At 45.5% G+C, this 21,347-nt stretch overlaps 1 protein-coding gene across 2 annotated transcripts in view; it reads left to right on the top strand.

Annotated features, from left to right (window-relative positions):
• The first annotated feature begins 14,007 nt into the window (after window positions 1-14,007).
• Window positions 14,008-21,347, top strand: part of CRIM1 (cysteine rich transmembrane BMP regulator 1) — an 88,877-nt gene continuing 81,537 nt past the window's right edge. For both annotated transcript variants that reach the window (XM_078596102.1, XM_078596100.1), the window contains exon 1: window positions 14,008-15,776. In XM_078596102.1, the coding sequence (XP_078452228.1) occupies window positions 15,353-15,776 (424 nt within the window). In that variant the 5' untranslated portion in view covers window positions 14,008-15,352. The remainder of the gene's footprint in view (window positions 15,777-21,347) is intronic.

Here is a 21,347-nt window from a genome sequence, read left to right as displayed (position 1 = left end):
CCGTACACCAACGCTGTGTGCAAAAATCCCAGTGGGATGCAAGTCAAACAACAACAACAAGACAACTTAGATTAAGGCCATCAGTCTAACTCTGTACTACAACAAACAAACATGGCTAAACCAATACACTTTTGGAAATCACCAAAATGAAGCCATGAAAGCAATGAAACAGTGATCATAGGAACTGTGACGGAATTTTAACAATAAATGACATAAACAACATGTACTACCAAAACCCAGCAGCCATAGCTGGCTGCATGAGTCACTCCACAACAGCAGGAGCATCAATCGGAGTATTATCATTTTTCAATGCACCTTTAAGATCAGCACACTAAATCAAAACACAGGTCATACTTTGCAGCGATCATCCGGAGCGAAACATTTTATTTTAGGCCACTGAATTGCACTGGCAGCTAGGGGTGTACAACTCCTCTAGAGCAGTTTTGAGTGAAGATCTCATAGGTAGTGACTCAAGTTTAAATTTATTGGCAACAGCATTCCAGACCCTGGGGGCATCAATAGCAAAGGCCCTTCCTCCAGTATATGTACGGCAATAGGGAATATGAAGCTGGTAAATGAGTGTAGACCTTAGCTCAAATTTGTTCTTTGAAACAGAGAGGAGATCCAGCAGGTAATCTGCGGATTTTTTTGCAAGTACATCATGAATAAATAAGATCTGGTGCACAAGCCGTCGAACATTCAGAGATGTTAAGTTTGACCCAATGTAGAAATCACAGTGGTGAGTCCTATATGGGCAGTTCAATGCAAATCTTAAGGCCGAGTGATACATTGAGTCAAGCTTCTTCAGTACAGTACTTGGGGCTAATTTATACACAATGTCACAGTAATCAAGTAGAGGCAGTATGGTAGCTTTTATCAATTCCAAACGGAACATAGGGGGGAAGCAGTGCTTGTGTCGATATAGAAAACCAATTTAAATTTTTGTCTTTTTCCCAATATAATCAATGTGATCTTTAAAATTCAGTTTTGAATCCAGGATGACCCCAAGATACTTATAGATCTTGACTTGCTCTATTTGATCATTATTTAAGGAATCATATTCTTAGGTTTTTTCGGTAAAGTCACTTAGGTAAAACATTAAAATTAATAAAAGTAAAATAAAATAAAAATCACGACGTTTCGGGGGCAACACAAGCCTCCGTCCTCAGGTGGAACCGCCACAGCCACGACAGCTGCATCAAGTAAATGAGAGACTACAAGAGCCACCACTCCGTACACCTGAGGACGGAGGCTTGTGTTGCCTCCGAAACGTCGTGATTTTTATTTTATTTTACTTTTATTAATTGTAATGTTTTACCTACGTGACTTTACCGAAAAACCTAAGAATATGAATCCTTGCAGTCACGAAAGCTTCAAATCTATTTAAGGAATGTAATTGGGGGAAAATAACTTCCCGCTTTAGTCCTGGTGAGAAGCATAGCACCTTGGTTTTGGCAGGATTTAGGACTAGTTTAAGAGCAACTAGCTGATGTTGTAGTTTGTTGAAATCACTCTGGAGCTTAGCAATCACGTCATCCGGAGAGCGGCCAGCAGTAATCAGTACCGTGTCATCTGCAAAAAGATTTACCCTGGAATAATCCAGTTCAGTGCCCAAGTCATTTACATAAAGAGAGAAAGCATCAACTTGCTGTTTATATCAACATATGCATAAAATATCAGAGAGACAAGGAAGCTCTAGAAGTTTCAGGTGAATGAACTTTCTCAAAACATCATGACCAAGGGACTCCACTCCACACTACTTCATCCTAACCCTCATTAATCTCATCTGCACTGAGTTCAACCAACACACAACTCTTTCTGCTTCCTCCCTCGCACTGCCGAACCTAGGAATATCCCTCCAATCGTCTTTCCCCCCCCCCCCCAATGGTTCTCATAACCTTGTTCAATTCATAAATACGCATCAACGCTCATCTATTACGACGTCAATCATGGTCGGTTGCTGCCGGGCCCCTTGACATTTTGGACCATTTGAACTTGTGCTCAGTGATCGTCATTTATAAACAAATTATGAGCCTCTTCCACCCCCCCCATCCTCACCATTGGACCCATACTCCGCCACCTGGTAGTGGGAAGATGTGGTCGTCGGCGCTTGCCAGACCACGGCATGAATGACTCTTTATGCTCAGCCTCATGCCGAATAGGGCCAACGTCATATTTTCCCCCGTGTGTAAAGGAGCAAGCGCCGCACACTTTCGCCGTAATGTTGCAAAACGAGGAGGCGAAGCGTGGAACGGCCCCCAATTGCTTATGCGCGATATGCTAATTGATTGGTTCGCTCGTTCGTTATGGCAAACAACGTTCATTCATTTAGCGTGTTGCTTCTATTGTTTTATATGTCGCCGTACACGTGATGTGCGGCCTCAAATTACGCGTCGAAAAAAAATGTGGCGGTTCACGTTCGCATTCACGGTACGTGTAAGTAGTTGCAACATTTTATAGATTCATGCGTCAGTGTTTACCGACTGAAGCAGCAATAATTTATATAATATACATTTATGGGGTAATTAAACTGCGTTGAGGACAAATTACTCATACCAGCCTCTGAAGTACTATATGAATGAGTGAGCTTGTGGGGAAGAATAATAAACGCTCACTGTAGAAATATATTGTAAAAACAAAGCATTGTAGATTTGGACTTGGGTCAAAAGTGTCACTCAAAGGGATGATGGCCGGTGGTGGAGACTAACGACAGATGGTCACCACTGCAGAGATGGCTCGACGAGTTGTGTCCATGATTTCTGGTGGTGAGTGTTCAGCGGGATTTGGAAATTACAAAGAATCTGACAGAGGGCACGACGTGAACGCTCCTGTTTTGACACCCGGGAGAGACGTGTCCAAGAGGCAGATGCAGTTTTTTTGACTTCGCGAAAACATGAAACATGAAAGATGGCGACAGCTTGGCGCAGGGTTCATCTTGCAGTGGGTAGATCACATCTGACGATAATTACGATGTATTCATTTCTCGTAATTAGTTTTTCGAGACGTCAACGATTTTTCCAAGGATCTGCGACCTGTCAGCGCTGGGCGCACACGGAGCACATCTTGGGACTCCTCCAATCTCTCAGCGCCGTCCCGACAACATCACCTCGCACCGGGCCACAGCGTGACCAGTGAGAGTCCATCGCAGGGTGGTGCGGAAGTCGGGGGAGCCTGCGAGCTGTCTGCCACCACTCGGATTTCAATTCGCCGCCACCTAAGGCCCCTTTGGACCGCTCACCAAGACTCTTTTGCGTGACCAGTGCAAGCCAGGCTTTTTGGGCTTTGAGTTTGTCTCGCCTGCGATTTTCATTCGTGATCGATTAAACATTAAGTTGTTCTTATCTATTTTTGGTTCTTTCGGGAAAGTCACGTAGAAGGGAAATAATAAAATAATAAAAATATAAAACAATAAAAAATTCTCACGACGTTTCGTCTGCAACACAAGCAATCATCATCAGGTGTGAAATCCACAGCAAGAAAATTTGCTGTGGATTTCACACCTGATGATGATTGCTTGTGTTGCACTCGAAACGTCGTGAGGATTATTGTTTTATATTTTTATTATTTTGTTATTTTATTATTTCCCCTCTACGTGACTTTACCGAAAGAACCAAGAATATGAATCCCTGCAGTCACGAAAGCTTTAAATCTAAATTTGTTCTTACCTATTATCATAAATTCACAGTTCGATATTGGGAGTGGCATTACAAGTTTTTTTGTTAGCTACTGTTATGTTAGTGAGCGATGTGAATTCTCAAAATCATTCACCATCAGGCATCTGTCTTGCTTCCAGATTCTTTATTAAGTAGTGACTTCATCTGCAATTCCTTTGGCTTGGCTGCCTTCACTGGGAAGAGAATGTTAAACACTCAGGACATCATCTGCTTATCGTTACTGCTTGGCAGAAATGCCAGGCATGGTACTATGTGGGCACTACTGCATTTTGTTGGATTTGATCAGCAAGCCAGCTAGCTACAATGCCATTTTTCCATTTGCTAGTTAAGTACAAGTAGGTTGTAAAATTGGACCGACTTATTATATTTTGCTATGATTTTATTAGTTGTTCACATTAAATTATCATGTGTTCTGAAATAACGTTGGTAAATTATTTATTGCTAATAAAAGGTCTCTTGGTCAAAATACATTCATTGTGCATATGTCAGAACCACCATTCTCTCGCTTATGCTCTACAATTTTAAACGACTGTGACCGAAAACTCCGTTTTACTGTGCTAACTAGAGAGTTGTTATCGCTCATCACTGGCTTTTCAGACGTAATGACGGAATGGAAAAGCTATTTGCATGATGATGTGGTGTCCTTAGAGGTGACTCCCTGCGATGCGCTGCTTGCGATTGGCGGCACCCATCGGGAGTAACCGCTTGAGGCCAGAGATCACTTGAAGACATCTCAGACGTAGCTCTGGGGTGTCCGCTTGCACTGCTCTGCGGGAGATCTGAATGAATACTTCATCTCCTGACATGCGAGGCCGATAGCACCATTGGGACAACATTTTTGGAGAACAAAAATGATGTGCGAGGTTAAGGGGTCACTCCTCTCTGGTGTCGTCCTCGCACGATGAGCGGGTCGGGGTTATCGGGGTGAGATCACCTGTCACACCGGCTCACCGCACCTGCTGCCATCTCCTGCTCCAATCTCGTGACCTACTCAGGCTCTTTTGGTGATGGGCAGCGTCCCCCGCACCGACGTTCTCCTTACGATCATAGCGTCGATTCTCCCATCACACATGGCGACGCGGACGGTATTAGCACATAGATGTTCCCACGTGTTACGGCTCATTGGTTCACTTAATTGCTATTGGCTTTCTGAGTTCACTTTCCGTTCGTGTTACACGCATGTTTTAGCTGTAAAAACACTGTTTTCGATGGAGATGTAGAATCTCTCTCAGCGCATGTACAACACATAACGGACCCTTTATTCATTCTGTTCTTACGGCCAAAAAATGCTTTTGGCTGTGACGTCATTGAGCATAGAATTGTGTCAACAGGAAAGGAAAACGTCAACAGGCTTCATATAAAATGTGACTTGCGTTTTTTGTGCAAGTTAAGTCGATGCCATGCCATGGGTACGTTGCCATTTTTGTTGTTGTTATTTACTTGATGCTGTGGCCAAAAACAGGAATTTAAAAAATCATGTTTGTGGTGGCTTTAGGTTCATACCCAGTTTAGGACCAGGAGTGTTTTATCGTCGTTTGTGCAGCTGCTGCACTGATACAAGGAGGTTATCTGAATTCATTCGCTTCAGTGGCAGGGGAAACGCACAGGGTCTGCTGGCAACACATGCCCTTCTGGAAACATTGCTGCAGGACTTATCAGCGTGAAGTGGCCAGACTTTTAAAAACACCACGAATGCTTGCGGTGCAAATGGTAAAAAAAAAAATGCGATAAGGTCAATACAGAAGCATACGGTACAATAAATATTTTAGTAATAACTTGTGCTGTGGGGAACTTGGAAGAGGTGTGATTTTAAATAATAAGAACTAGAAAGGTTACGTGATGGAACAGGGAGGCGCAGAGGTTAGAGTCCTGTCCTGTGAGCCCGGACACCTGAGTTCGAATCTTGGCCACGGTTAACGTCAGTGGTGAACGATACTTGAACCGGTCCTGCACCCCTCCCCTCCTTTACTACCCGCACTGACTGTCATGTCAAAGAATAGTCAAACATTAATATTCTTTGGTTCTTTCGGAAAAGTCACGTAGGTATAAAATTAAATCGTCAAACAGCCAACGTGACTGACACACCAGCATTGGATTGATGTTAATGTTTTTATACTTTTTTAACCATATAGGCTACGGCAAAAGATTCTCCAATGAAGCACGAGTTGACGTTAATTAATATTTGAAGTTGCGTTGTCTTCACGGACAACCGACTGAGAGAGTGTAACTCACCTGCACTGACAGGCAGCAGCTACCAATGAGACGCGCACAATATCATAGCCAATAGAGACCGCCTGCAGCGAGGGCACGCACACCGCGTTATATAACCACCTCCCCGCACATGTGCTCGGCTTCGCGTGAAGAGACTCAATGGGCACATTTTCTCCGCTAAGACGCCCTCTCGTTGATGTTGCCTTTCGTGCGATACATTAAAACACACCTCCGTTTCATCTTCTCTCCGGGCCCTTGGGTCTCCGAGTCCCTAGAGACTTATTTTCACTTGAACCCAAGGCGCAGCTTGTGGTCATTACTTTCTTTTATTATTATTATTAAAGAAAGGAATCAAAGCGGTGAGATGCCTAAAGGTGTTACACAGGGAACGTGGCCGTGATGCCAGCGTGACCAATAACATTACACGCTATGCGAAGGCTAATGACGGCCAGACGACTTCTCATCACAGGGCGCATGCCTCCTCCACTGAGACACGATAAAGGGTGCCGTCAGGAGCCCGTGCGATTTTCTTTGAGTGGCGCTGCCAGTCCCATATTACATTCCGCATGATCAAAACTGGCCCGGAGTGGACCCTGGCTTCTGCCTGGTCCTCCTGTGTCCGATCCCACAACCTCCTTCCTCTCACTCCACCGACGCACCACCCCCCCCCCCCCCCCGTGACACTCCATACCCCCTAAAAGCGGCCCCTTGCAGCTCATTGGCCGTACAACTGCTTTTCAGTTCATATGACGGAAAATTAAGGGAACAATTTTTTAAAATATAAAAACAAACCACCCCACGCTGGAGGAATCATAACAATGTCAACATTGTGTTGTTTTATTTTTCGGAGGCCGTTATGACCCTTGATGAGGCCCTGCCCACCACCTTTGGTGTAAAATGTGAGGGTTTTGTTTTCCCCAAGTGACTGCTCCCAGTGCAATTTAGTTCGTGTACATTTATTCATAAATGTCATCAAGTGTACAGACATAATTTGTAAATGCGAAGAACGAATTACAGTTCTTGAATATAGAAGTACATCCTCAGAATTGAAATTTCGATTTGAAGCTTTCGTGACTGCAGGGATTCATATTCTTGGTTCTTTATTTTTATTATTTAATGTTTTCCCTTCTACGTGACTTTACCGAAATAACCAAGAATATACATCCTCAGAGTGAGGGCATACGTGCAAAGTGCTTACTGCATCTAGCTGGTTCTCTAAAATGCACTTTACCTCAGCAATCTGCCACAGGACAGAGCACCTGGTTTTATGACTATACAACCACGGTGCTTATATATCTTGCACGACCGGGCTAGATGTGCAATGTTTATGTCCATGTTCCTGAAAGTACGTTCATTTGCTCTTCAACATACTTTCATTACCCTAGCAAGATGCACAGTCGCATATTTTCACACAGCCAAGAAATGGAACGCATCCAAGAGGACATCCGAAATGTAAGCCCCATTATAAATCAGCTCGTGTGCAGGTGCAAGATCAATTATAGCATCGTAGGATTGTGAGAGATGGGAGCATCTTGGTGAGGCCTTCATCGAGCAGGTAATTGATCCTGGCTGATGGTGATGATTACGATGGAAAAAATAGATCCTTAATGGAGGCATATATTAGTGTTCAGTAATGCAGTACTGTATTGATGGACTCATGTCTTCGATTATCATAATTGTTACCTGCAATTGGCCAAATTCCAGACAAGTGTCAAGATAATTTCTCCAGATTTTTTTTTATTCCTCTTCGTCTTGGGCACGTGGGAAGATGCACTTGGATAACCCGAAATTCAGGCAGCGTTAGGTTCTGGACAAAGTTCAAGTACATCCACGCAGTACGTACGCAACGCGACCACGTGTCAGCACAACGTGAATGTAGCACCGCCGCTGTGTCCCATACTGCACCAATTACGCCGGCTTTCGGCAGGGGGGGTTGCGGGTTGGTTGGGTGGTGGAGAAGGTTCGGGGGGGGGGGAGTGCATACCGTGTTTAAATTGCTCCTAAGTGCAGCATGGAGAATTCTAAAGTGTTCCCAACTGTTGTTCTCTTAGCGGCACTTAACGAAACGCCGCAGCACTATTATGTCATAATCAATCCCCCAACACTTTAAGGCAATCAGAGTCACTTTAAATAAACACTTCATTTCAAGTGTTAATCATTTCATTATAGCCATTAAAACTCAAAAGCAGTTTATTTTGGCGAGACGGAGATCTTCAAGGCTCTTAAACACAAAAACAATTACTGCGGTGGATGTGGCTGCATAGTCTGAGGCAGTGGTAGCACGTACATCATCAGCTGGATGTGGAGGGAGGGGACCACCTCTGCCCTGCTGTGGACAAGTGAAATGTTGCATCTTCCTTCCCGTCTTTGGTCTGAGAGAGTTCGCGAATAGGCAAAGTGATTCAAACGAAACTTTCATTTATTTTTTATTTGAAGCTTTCGTGGTTACAGGAATCCATACTCTTTGGTTTTTTCGGTAAAGTCACGTAGGTAGAAAATTATAGATCATGACGTTTCGATCGCAACACTAGAGGGGCCTAAGGAGAGCCCCTCTACTCTAAAGGGTAATTGGTCTCCTCTTCCACACTGGTTAAACATCTTCGAAGAGGTGAGAGTATCCACACCTCAATCCACCACACGCGATCTGCGGGTCTACTAACTGTGGTTTACGAATTTATATTGCTGGGTGGATAGAGGCGGGGAGGGGGTTTAAGAAACTTGCACCATTCTTTTTTTTAATCCAACCCCAAGAGATCAAATTGCACCGACGACCTCTGGATTGCAAGTCCAGCGTGCTAACCAGCACACCATAGCAACATCCTTCAGTATAATCCATCAATATTACATCACATGTCACAAATATCGATCTAAAGCTTTCGTGACTGCAGGGATTCATATTCTTGGTTCTTTCGGTAAAGTCACGTAGAAGGAAAATAATAAAAATGAAACATTATAAAATTCTCACGACGTTTCGGCCACAACGCAAGTAGCCGTCCTCAGGTGAAGAACAGAGCTGTCGAAAAGAACAGCGTTCACCTGACGGCGGCTGCTTGCGTTGTGGCCGAAACGTCGTGAGAATTTTATTATGTTTTATTTTTATTACTTTATCATTTCCCTTCTACGCGACTTTACCGAAAGAACCAATAATATGCCACAAATAATTGCAGAAGAGAGCTCGAGTCTATGAAGGAAGTGTCCTGAGAAGCGTGGCTTTGATTTGACTCGAGAATGCAACCTGGCTGAGAGTCGTGCTTGATGCTGGAGGTCTCTGGCAGAATGGGTTTCCGCACCGCATATTACACCCACTGATTGCGTCAAAACATGAACGCCTTTATATTTTATACAGTATTGCCTCAATGCCACCGTTTTATTTGTAAAAAAACTTGCAGTTAACAACATCTTTATAAACAAAGCAAATAATAACTTTTTTCCCAGTGCCCAACGCAAGTGTTGCTAAGTGCTGTTTACATTTTTGCGGCCTTCATGTTTATTTGTAACATTTCCACGTACAGTGCTCTCATAATTATAAACACCGTTTTTGCAATCTGCAAATGCCATTTTTTTCTTCCAAAGCGCCCGCACATCTGCTTAATTTACAGGATATTTGCAGTCAGATTTGTTGCCACTTTGCTTGACAAAGGCCTAGTGATATCACGAACATATATCGTTCCTCGTGACGCGTTCGCGATTGAGCCTGACAGGAGCACATGCTGGTCACCTCCTTGCGACTGACAGATGCTAACGATGCATTTTATTTTGACGGTTATGCACCTATTCCAGGGGAGTGAGTGATTTTTTGTTCAGTTAGTTTCACCCACAAAGTTGGTCAAACTTCCAATGTGCAAACAGGAACACCATTCCTATACCGTGTTTTTATGCTGAGAGTAAATACTAAATTCCGATAATTTTTAGTCATTCACAAAAGTCTTTGAATCTGGAACAAAATGACACTTATGTTACATTTATCATCTATTCCCTCTTCAATCGGGTTTCTACATTCGATTGGATTAATTGATTATGCAATCTGAACTGAAGTGTGTTTGATCACTACCTCGTCTTTGTATATAAATTTAAGAAAAGATAAAGGTGCAGCGCTGAAATTGATTGCTCAAGCCATTGATGGGTGAACAGCCTACACGACTGGGGAGCACAAGACGGCCCTTTGTAAGAAGGGATTTGACCTACTATTACACGCAGATCAGACATATTGCAACAGCTGAGAGTACACACACTTTACCCTGCCATATGCAACCTGCCAATTGACTAACTCTGGTGTAACCCCTTTATATTTCTGGGTGAACAGAGGTGGCAGGATTGAAAAAACTCGCCACTTTGCTTTAACTGCCACGCCAGAAGATTAACCATGAAACCTGTGGATTGCAAGTCCAGTGTGCTGACCATTCCATCACAGGATCATCCTCTAGTTGTTATGCTGCTTGCAGTGTCAATGTGTGTTATATTTTCCGCTGTGCAATGCCTAACTGCTGTCTCGTATAATGTTTTGATTAATTTATGGAAGTTTATGTTTATTGAAAGCGTTGTCACGTGTTTTTCTTCCTCCATATCTGCTTTTGTATTTGCCTTTGTAATGTGGGTCTTACGTCCTGAGAATAAATGATAACTTTTTTGAGTAGATTATTTTACCAGCATGGTGAGGTATGGTAAAATAACCTCCATGACTCTTTGGTTTTTTCGGTAGAGTCACCTAAGTAGAAAAAATGAATAGATCACGACGTTTCGATCACAACAACAAGTGACCGTCTTTATGGATTCCTGGAGTTACAAAAGCTTCAAATCAAGATTAAACCTCCATGACCCACATGGCATGGGGAAGCCCTCGTTCGGCAGTAGATTATGTGTAATTATTGAGTTAGAATGCATTGCAAGACTTTTACAATAATGTCTTTTACAGCTCGTGAATTATAACTTCTAGTGCGGAATAACAGTCTCAACTTTTATAAATTACATTTGTGTGAGGACTTCAGTAGGTACACTTGTTATTACAAATAATACGGAGCATATGAAAAACATGAACGTACTGGCGTTTTAATGCCCTGATGGACTCACTCCACACCCTTCACGCAGTGAATGCAAATTACCACAACTTTCCATTGCAAAGGCAAATCATTGCTGTGCTATGAGATGCACGGCTTGAGCCAAAATTAATAAATTTTCTCTATTCAAAAACACTTTAGCAGAGTACGCTCGGTCTGCATTGCGCTGCTATGAACCTGCCGAGTTTGATTCCTGGCCATGGCTAACCGTGGTGGTGAGTGACATCTGAACCGATTCTTGATTTTCCTTAGCCCTCCTCCCCCCCTCCTTCACCAACCCACAATACGCAGTCTGGTGAAGTATGGTCGAACAACCACTGTGGCAAACATAGAATCCTTCATGCAATACTAAGTTGATAAAAGGTCGTATTAAAAAAAAATAATTTGCCAATTGCAGCTCGAGTGGCCGAATTCCCCAAATGATTGATTTGAATATTATAGTAATATTGAGTGATTCCCAGTATTGTACTGCATTTTGTCTCTGACCGCTGCTCTTCAGTGGACTGCTCTTGTTTGTGGTGAGTGGAAGTGCTTGCCAACAGAGGGCACCCATTCCTCACTGAGCCTCCCTTATGCAAGAGGCCTTTTAAATTAACAATGGCAGTCGAGGAAACACGGCTGCATTTGGCGAGATGCAGCAGGTGGGGCAAAACAGCAATTTAAATAAAATCAACGAATATACGCACGCTGACAATATTATATTGCAATAATGAGCACAGATGTTCTAACGACGACAGCAAAAAGGAAAGCAATAACGTGGTCTCCGTTCGACTTTTCGCACAAACGCGTGCGTTGTTTTTGCCAATTTGGTCCTTGAGAGTGCCATGTGCTCGTGAAAGAAAGGCCTGCCTGTATACCACTACAGGTGTGTTGTATTTTTGGCGTCCTCCTGGACACAAGCCAAGCATGCGCTGCGCCTGGCTCTCCCGGGCACAATCCCTGGGCAACCCCCTGCTCGCGACCAACCGGTCCCGTCCTGTTGACAGCACCTCAGCCCTCGTCGCTTCGATTGCAAGATTGAGAAGCAGCGGTGAGCAGCACCTGATCGTCGCGTATACGCAGAGCAGGGCAGGCTTGGCGCTAGCATTGCAAAAGCACACACGCGATCGGGTTGCGTTCTGATTAAGACAATATTGTTGCAGAATTTCGTTGCGGCGTTTATTGTGTATTTATGGCGCCCAGAAAAAGACTTTCGTTGGCACCCAACCGTGCGAGTACAGGCCGACAGTGTGAGGGTGCCCCCTTTATGGGAAACGTTTGAAATATTACGGCTAGGACTTTGTGTAGAATTGTGTAGTTCAGTGTTGCAAAGGGAAAACATGTTTGTGAGTACTCTTCACAGAGTATCACGTGAGGATCGCGTGCTTTTTATGCGGCAGTCACGGCGCGTCACGTTTTTACACAAGTGGAAATTGCTTACATTGGACGCTGCAACTGTATATAATGTGAGCCCGCAAAAATCTTCTCCACTGTACAGTGTTTCACTTCATCAAACGTTGAAAAGATGTCTCCATTCTCCCAAATGATGGCTTCCAAACAGCTGACGTGCCTTCCAATAAAAAATAACAAATGAAATGTCATATTCCCCAATCGTTAATGTCGTACCAATGCCACATTCTTATGGTGGCGAATCCCTTCATGATAATTGTCGATTGCTATGTGATGGACATTATTAGTGCCCATTGTGACGGTTGTGTTTACTTAAGACATGTGTAAAGGTTACTCTGTGCCAGATTCACGCAGCGCTGTAGAAGGGTCTGCTTGGTTGCAGCCTACTTGGTCGGAACTCGGTACCGTGCAATGCCTCAGGATTTTGATCATAACCCTGGCATGCTCTCCGCCGCCATGTGTCAAACTCTGCAGGCATTGGTGAACAGTGCTCCTCTGCTCTGGAAGAATAATCTGACTCGAAGCTGTCACCCCGGTGCCACCAAAGCCACCCTCGATGGATCTGAGCCCACTATCCCCATGCAGCAAATGAACCACACACGCCCGCTTTGCCGGTGTGCCAATGTGTGCTGTCCGCAGCCCATTTCTCGCTCCGCAAAATACTTTTTTGCAATAAATAATTAACCTATGCATGCTGGGGAAAAGCAAAAAATTGTCGAAATATATCTTTTCGAGTTTTCTTTTTTGTTTGGAGCAATATTGGCACGGTTTCCGTTGCGGTTGAGGGTTGGAGCTGCCCTTCCTGTTAGCGCTATTGTAGTCCGCGACTTTGTAAATGGAGAATTTAAAGGGTTGGTAGCAAAGGCGCAGCCTTGGCTGAGCCTTGTCGTGACCACGTTCACCTCTTCCTGGACAGCAAACAGTGCTTGATTGCAGGAAATGTTCATAGCAGCAGGTGGTGGGGATAAGAATTCCAAACTTCACTTCCTCCGGTGCTTTTTGTTCCTTGTAATTGGTGTTAAGAAGGAAAATAATGGCACACCTCAGGTGAGAGAAAAAGCTTTAAAAATGCTCAGGAAGGGATTACTCAAGTCCATTTAGCAGTCATTATTTAGAGGGCAAATAAAGTTGGCAAATTATAGGTTGGATAAAATAATAAATTGTGATTGATTCTATGTATTCTATATCTGTAAACATGAATCATTATTCACGCACTTTATTTGTGCTAAATGACAACATTTTCTAAGGCTAAATATGAGACATGACTGTCACCCGAACCAAACTTGAAAAAAGTGGCCCGTCTTGCAAAACAAAAAATCTAATTGGGGCTTGTGTCTATAAAATCTAAAATGAAATGACAATGCAATGTTGCCATTAAATTAAGGCTGTTCCATTTGGCTCCGTGAGCATCAGAGACTGTCTCTCCGGACATCCTGAATCGTCGCGACAAGTCACTGCATTAACTTCCACCGCGTATTTGGGCACACAAACACACGCACAAAGACACAATTAGGGCACACAAAAGACACTCACACACAAGACGCATGCCACCCCAAAAACAAGCACGCGCGTGGTGGGCGTGCCCCAGAGAGGGAGATGGGCGTGACAAGCGGGAAGATGTGGGCGTGGTCTCGACGGACGTGGGCGTGTCTCGCCTTTGATTGACAGCTCAACTCGATGTAGAAGCGGACGGCGGCTCCCGAAGCAGAGGCAGAACGCCACAGTTCGCGGTGGCTGCTGCTGCTTGCTGCTGCTGCCGGACACTTTCTAGTGGTCCATCGGAGTTGTCAGCAGAGTCGCGGAACACGCCCGTAACTTCATCGGAGAGGCCAAGGTTGCTACATCAAGAGAACAAGCTGTAATCAGTTCGGCGAGGGTTTTTCGTTTTTCGAGAGCCGTGCGCGCTGATTGTGAGCGTGGATATTGGCGGCTCACGGCTCGGTCAGGACTGCAGTGTGATCGGTCAGCGTGTATTTCATTTTTATACCACTGCTGCTGCTGCTGATTTTACTGCTGTAACTTTAATTGCTGCCTGGGACACAGCGACAGCGAGAGAGAGAGAGAGATGTGAGGTTCGACTGTAGTTCTAACCTGACCGATTGGGCTAGCTGGCCTGATAGATAGTCAGACAGACCCGGGTGAGACGGCTGGATGATGAAGGTGGGGAGGCTGGCGTGATTGGCAGGTTGATAGGACAGCTAAACGGATTGCTGCGGTCAGCAGAAGGGAGTGACAGGCAGGTAAGGCAGTCAGGTGTGGCTGTCAGGTGAGACAGGCCGGTAAGACAGGTGTTGTGTGTCCGCGTGTGTCTGTGGTGTACCTGGCTTTTGCTGCAAGGTAGCCGCATGGCCCTCATACGCGTGTGGTCGCCACACCGCACACCTACCTGATTCTGGGACCCCCCCCCCGCTAATTAATATAGCATTGCCAGTTTCGGAAGACACTTCATTTAAAGAAGAAGAAGACTCAAAAAACTTAACACTGCGAAGAAAACGCATCTATCATCTCGTCTACAGACAGCATACATCCGATCGTGCTGTATATATATCAGCTGTATGATACAGATAGTTTTGCGTCAAACTCTTCCTCCTCCGACTGCTGCTGGAGCCGGTGCTGCGATCGGGAGGATCAACTCTGCCGACTTCCTCCTCACGACATCTACCGATTCCCAACCTACCCCACCGACCCTAACCCCATCCCTACTATCCTCTGCACCTGTCCCGGCACCAACAACCACAACAACACTTACCCGGAGTCTAATCTCGACACCTACCCAAATCTCGACTCCTACCTAACCCAAATTCCAACCCCCTACTTACCCCAACCCTTAACCCCAACACCACCACCCAAATCCTGAATCACCCCAACACTTTACGCCAACATCAACCCCAACATCTCACCCAAGCATCAACCACTACTCCAACGCAACCTCAACAGCAACACTCGATTCAACCTCACCTACCGATCCCAACACACCAATCCCAACTCCCCAACTCCACGGCGACCACCACCACCGACAGCGTCATGAAGAGCGGAGGCCGGCCCGGCGGTCGGGTTGCGGCGTGCATCGCCTGCTTGTCGCTGCTCCTGTCTTCGCCGCCGCCGAGCTGGCTGTCCGCGCCGGTGTCCGTGTCGGCCCTCTCTTGCCTCCCATGCGAGCGCAGCCGCTGCGAGCACAACCTGCGATGTCCCGGCCACACCGTGACGGCGCCGTGCGGCTGCTGCGAGGAGTGCGCCCGCCAGCTGGGAGAACCATGCGGGGGGCCCTTTGGCATCGTGGGCCAGTGTGACCTGGGTCTGCGCTGCCTCGTCGTTTCTTCTCCACCGCCTCCTCCTCCTCCTGGTGATACTGCCCACGCATCGAATGCATCGGCGTCATCGTATTCGTTGTCGATGGATCCAGCTGCGCAGAGAAACTGGAATGGAGATGAGGTCGGGATTTGCAAAGGTGAGATTCATAGTTTAGTGGTGTTGGCGGTTTGTGTCCATGTGGTGCAGGATATTGCTGCGTCGTCGCTTGGCCAGATCTATTTAGCTTAGGATGTGGCCCCGGGATTCCAGATGTCTAGCTGTGATATGTGGTGGTGTTGAAATGCTGAGGTCACTTCAGATCATCACAATCACCGTCATTCATCATCATACATAATCCTTGTCAATCATTATCGACAAAGTCACCCTGAATGCATGTGATCTTGGCTGATCTTGTAAGCTATGCAGGATTGAGTGGTTTGTACTCGGATGGGAGACTGCCTGGCAACACCAGGTGATGAAGGCTTGGGCTAGTGTGTGACCTAAAGGTACAGTAATGGATACTTGAATACATGTGCACACAGCTTTTAGCATTATCCCCTATAGTTGTCTCTTACACAAAACGTAATGTGTATGAATGGAATTGGCCAAACATATCCGTGCAGGAGCCTCCTTAAGTGAATTCAAGGCTCGGGGCTTTCCTTTGCAAAACACCGCCAGAGCATTTTTGTTGTCATCGTTGTCACCATCATGAGTCATCGGTGAGTACCACGTGTTGACGCTGAGCCATCCTGCGGGAGGTCAAACGAGCAATTTATTAGAGCTGTAATAAATATTCTCTAAATAGGGGTTCCCATCTTAAAACAACAATAATTTACTGCCCTTTTTGGCATTTCACTAATGGTCTCTTTTTTTTCGTGTGAACTGGGAGCTTGTTTGACCATACTTGACCACCGTGGTTTCAGTGCGGGTTGGTAAAGGGCGAGAAAGTTGAGGACCAGTTCATGTATCACGCCCCACCGATGATAGCCGTGACCAGGAACCAGACTCAAGTCGCCGGGTACAGAGCGCAGCAGCGTGCGAACCACTTTGCTGAACCTCTCCGACGCGTCATTAATTTGTGGTAATTGGGCGTGGGTCGTTGGTGGCGGGAAGCAGGCTTCCAGAACCGCCCCCCTCCCCAAAGGATCGTATAATAACTTTTGTGAAATCGTTAGTTGTAAAACTCTAATTTAATATGATCGATGAAATGGAACGCTAGCGGTGTTTATTTTACGCAGGTTTTTTTGCTTTCCATTTTTTTAGATCGCTATCAGGCAGTGCGCCTTATATAGAGCCCCTTCATTACTGCTCCTCGTGGCTCAAGCCACGGGTTCGTAAAAACACACCGATCGTTTAAACAAAAAAAACTTCACATTTTTACAGTGAATGAACAGCCCGGTCACATTAGTACCGAAGTTCACCTTTCAGCAACATGTTACGTCCACAGCAGTTAGCCAAGTACTGCAGGTGAGGTTGTTTTTGCCCTCCCAGGAACATTTGCAAGTGTTTTCATACATTGTCCAACTTAGATGAACTTTCAGAATGCGAGATAAGGGTCGGTGTGCGTGCATGTAAGAAGGGTTAGGGTTTCAGCGAACGGCGCAGCGTGAGCTCCACTAAATTTATCATTGCGTGTGGTGCGCTTTTCACCACGCCTGACCAATGGGGCAACAGCTGCGTACGTCAATGTCAGCGCAGGTATTGTGATCATATATTTTGCCACACACCTTGGTGTATTATAGAAATGCAAGTGTTGACCGGCCGCCATCGCCTCCATCGTTTGTGCTCTCGCACGGATGACAAGTCCCGACGGCTCGCCTTCAGCGCAGTCGACCTCCTTTTGCAATGTGCCCCGTGTGATTACTCTCCGAATTGTTTTACATTCAGAGTAGTTTGGCTGATCAAACGAGAATGGTCTCGCGATCCTATTCAATAAGGTCGTGATCCACTGATATATTCGTCTTGCGTTGAAGCTCTCCGTAGCGTAGTTACAGCATTCACAAAGAGCCAGTGACATGAAATATGGCATTTGTAAAACACTCTTTCCCCTCCCTGTCTGTCTGCTGACTCAGTTCAGTAAATTTAACACGGTGGTATTAGTTAACGCTTTGAGGCAAACATGCCCCGGCTATCGGGCACCCCCCACTCTACTTGCACACTCAACAGGTTTCACTGCTCGTGCCACAGCCCATTTCAGTCTCATCACTGCAACAATATTTTACCCGCTAATTGCTCATGTGTTAATCCTTGATGAAGAGCAGATTTACAGCCCTTGACTGCACGCACATGGCCTTTACGTCAAAACCATGGCCTTGGGCTATGGGACAGCATCCCAGTGAATGCTTAATCAACCGAATAGCCGGCATTTAATGAGTGCGGTTTCTGTAATGATTTGCGCCAAATCTCATCGCTGAAAATTAGAGCTGCACATATCTGCCCGGGCAGGTGGCACATTCTTCTTAGTTGCATTGCTGTTGTTCCCTCTGGAATGCTTTATTTTAATGTGTGCCCCATATTGGCCACTGTTACAGCATGTCATGTGGGCTGTTAAAGACAGTTGTGGCCGTTGGTTGTTGAGATGCATCTGCTGCTAAAGCACCCATGGGAAGCTGACGTTCTGTTGTTAGGCCAGCGTCGCTTTCTCTTAGCCCTGCCCCGTACACCAGCTGCCCAAATCGCTGAGTGCCTGGCTTTTAAGGGCTCGTGAGGACACGTGAGCATCCCATTCCTTCACGATCATAGCGCCTTGCCATGCCATGAATGCTTCTGATTTTCAATCGGTACCAATTGTCTAACACCGACGTATGGATCAGAAACATGGACTGTGACGAAGAGCGTGAAATAAGAATTTCAAAACATCGCAAAGAAGGTGTTTAGATTTTGATTTAAAGCTTTCGTGACTGCAGGGATTCATATTCTTGGTTCTTTCGGTAAAGTCACGTAGAATAGAAATAATAAAATAATATAAAAATAAAACAATAAAAATTCTCACGACGTTTCGACTGCAACACAAGCAATCATCATCAGGTGTGAAATCCACAGCAAGAAAATTTGAGCCTTTTTATCCCAGAGTTTGTTGAAGGATCTCAAAGCTATGTGGAAACCCTCCCCGTAAAGGCGGTTAAATTGCAGTCACGAAAGCTTTAAATCAAAATTTAACCGCCTCTACGGGAAGGGTCTCCACATAGCTTTGAGATTCTTCAACAAACTCCGGGATACGAAGGCTCAACATTTCTTGCTGTGGATTTCACACCTGATGATGATTGCTTGCGTTGCAGTCGAAACGTCGTGAAAATATTTATTGTTTTGTTTTTATATTATTTTATTATTTCCCTTCTACGTGACTTTACCGAAAAAACCAAGAATAAGCTTTTTAGAGTTCCGTGCTGGGAATTACACTGAGGGACAGGAAAAGGAACGTGGATCAGAGGGCAGACACACATTATAGAGACATCTTGTTTAAAAGTAAGTGGGCTTATGTTGGATGCATTATTTGGAGGGATGACAGCAGATGAACGAGACTGTTGATGGAATTGGAGCAAAAAGAGGAAACATTCCCCAGGAGTGGCGGAAGAATGATGTCCGCTCGTGCGAAGGAGCGAGATTTGTCGTGACATTGCAGGACTTCCCAGCGTCATATGAGCTCAAACAAGAAAGAGGAGAGTTGGTCGTATAAATAATGCAATTAGGAATACAACAGTAAAGCAAGCAGCTACGATGTTGGCTGGAGCGGTTGTCTTCTTATTGGACGCAGTATTTTAATAAAGCTCACAGGAGTTAGGATCACAGTGTGTTGAGAGCATGTTTGATCAGCACATTCTCATAGATAAAGGTGAAACTTGTCGTGTACTTCAGTATGTTTTCATGATTTCTGAAAAAAGGAATTGCAAATTGTTAGTGTATATTTCCTAATATGTACTACACATTTTGGGATGCTGCCGTGGGTGTAGTGGTTCCAACATTGGATTTCCAATCCAGAGGGTACACCACGGTCGATTGACAGGTTCCACGTGTGTGTGGGGGGATCGAGTGTGGGTACTCACACTTCTACCCAGACGTCTCGTCAGAGTGGAAAAGTCGGCCAAATAACTCGCTTAGAATTCTCTCTAAGAGGGGGCCCTCTCTAGAGTTCGCTGGAGTGGAGGTATTTTTTCCGGCAGAGGCATGAGCAAGAAATCACAGTTCCTGTGCCTTTACCTTGACACATTATCGTGGTAATATTACCGGTAATGTCTCGTTTATATTTTATATTTCATCCAGCACGATTGTCTTTAATTCGCCTAGATCGTGAATTGACATACGTAATGCAATATTGATGGATTCCTTCTTCTCGCGCCATGAGCAGCCTACGTGAAGGTCTATGTCAGTGCAGGGGTTAAGCTGTACAACATGCTTGTAAGCACCCCCCCCCTCTCCTCCTCTCACCGCGCCCCCCCCCCCCAAATCGTGCCCCCACCTCGCATGCCTGGGAGGGCTGTGCAGAAGCGGGTGTTGTTGTCACGGGATGGAATGTGGATGGTGTGAGTTGCATAACCACGAAAAGGGCTCAGTCGCCCTGGCCTCCGGCACCACCGCGGCGCGTATCGCACGCCGCGGTCCACTGTACTCGCAGCGGTGTCACTTAATTCTCCCCGCACTGTGGAAATAAAGCCCCGTCTGTCCAGGTCTTGGTTTGCCACGCATCGACTCCGCCACGCTTAATCAAATGGACCCTTTCCAGCGGCCCTGCTCGTTCGCGGTGGGACGGTGGCCCGACTTCTTCCCGTTTCCTATGACCCTTTGTATTCGCGGACGAAGCTGGCCCTGTGCGGTGTGCCGTCACTCGGTTTAATTTGGTTAATCTCGGTCGTTCAGGTTGGTTAAACCGTAGCTAACGTTGTTTGCCTGTCGGCATTGTTGTGGTTTAGAACTCTCTTTAACGACGGGACGGGTGGCTTAATTGGACCGCTGGTGCAAGAGAATATAACGTACGGTGGCGTTGGCTGCCTGCCGTCCCTTATACTCACATGCAGTCACATTGTTTCAAGAGAACCGTTGGTTTTGTGAGCCAGAACATCTTCGACACATATATATGTGTGCTGTTAAGTTCGCCATGTGCCACATGAAAGATGGTGCATTGTTTTGTTGAGACTCACCTAATGCAGTTTGTGACTACGTGATGAGTCATTTCCACTACAGGATGTATGTGTCTGGATTCCTGCATTCCTGAACTTCAGTTTTTCTTTCCCAGTCAGTTTTTTTAATTTAAGATTGCATTTGTTGCGTGGCCGGTATGAATGCAATTGCTTTCGAACTTCTGTATTGTAAACCCTACACCCCAGCTAAAATGCATCTTCGTATAAATTAAGAAGAAATATGCAACTTATGTACATCGTATTGACTGTTGGTAAAGTAAAAGTGGAGCCAAGGCAGGATACGTCACAGGAAGGGATGATAGCCGATGCTCAAGATGGAGTAGCAGCCAAAAGATGGAATCCCGCACAATAGTACGTCTACCACAGAGATGGAGCAATGAAATATGTTATTGTGCAGCAAGCCAGTTCGATTAGTGCATCACAGGACTGTGAGAGATGGCGAAGGCTTCGGGAGGACGTGAACTAGTGGTGGATTGACCATGGCTCATAATGAAGCTGCGTATTTATTTTTTCATATTTTCATCATGAAGCCATGATCAATCCACTGTTGAATGAAGGCCTCCCTAAACCGTTGCCATCTCTCACAATTATGT

The sequence above is a fragment of the Lampetra planeri genome, chromosome 7 (assembly GCF_965212315.1).
Source record: "Lampetra planeri chromosome 7, kcLamPlan1.2.h2, whole genome shotgun sequence".
Taxonomy (NCBI): Eukaryota; Metazoa; Chordata; class Hyperoartia; order Petromyzontiformes; family Petromyzontidae; genus Lampetra; species Lampetra planeri.
This window is presented reverse-complemented; position numbering and strand designations above follow the sequence as displayed.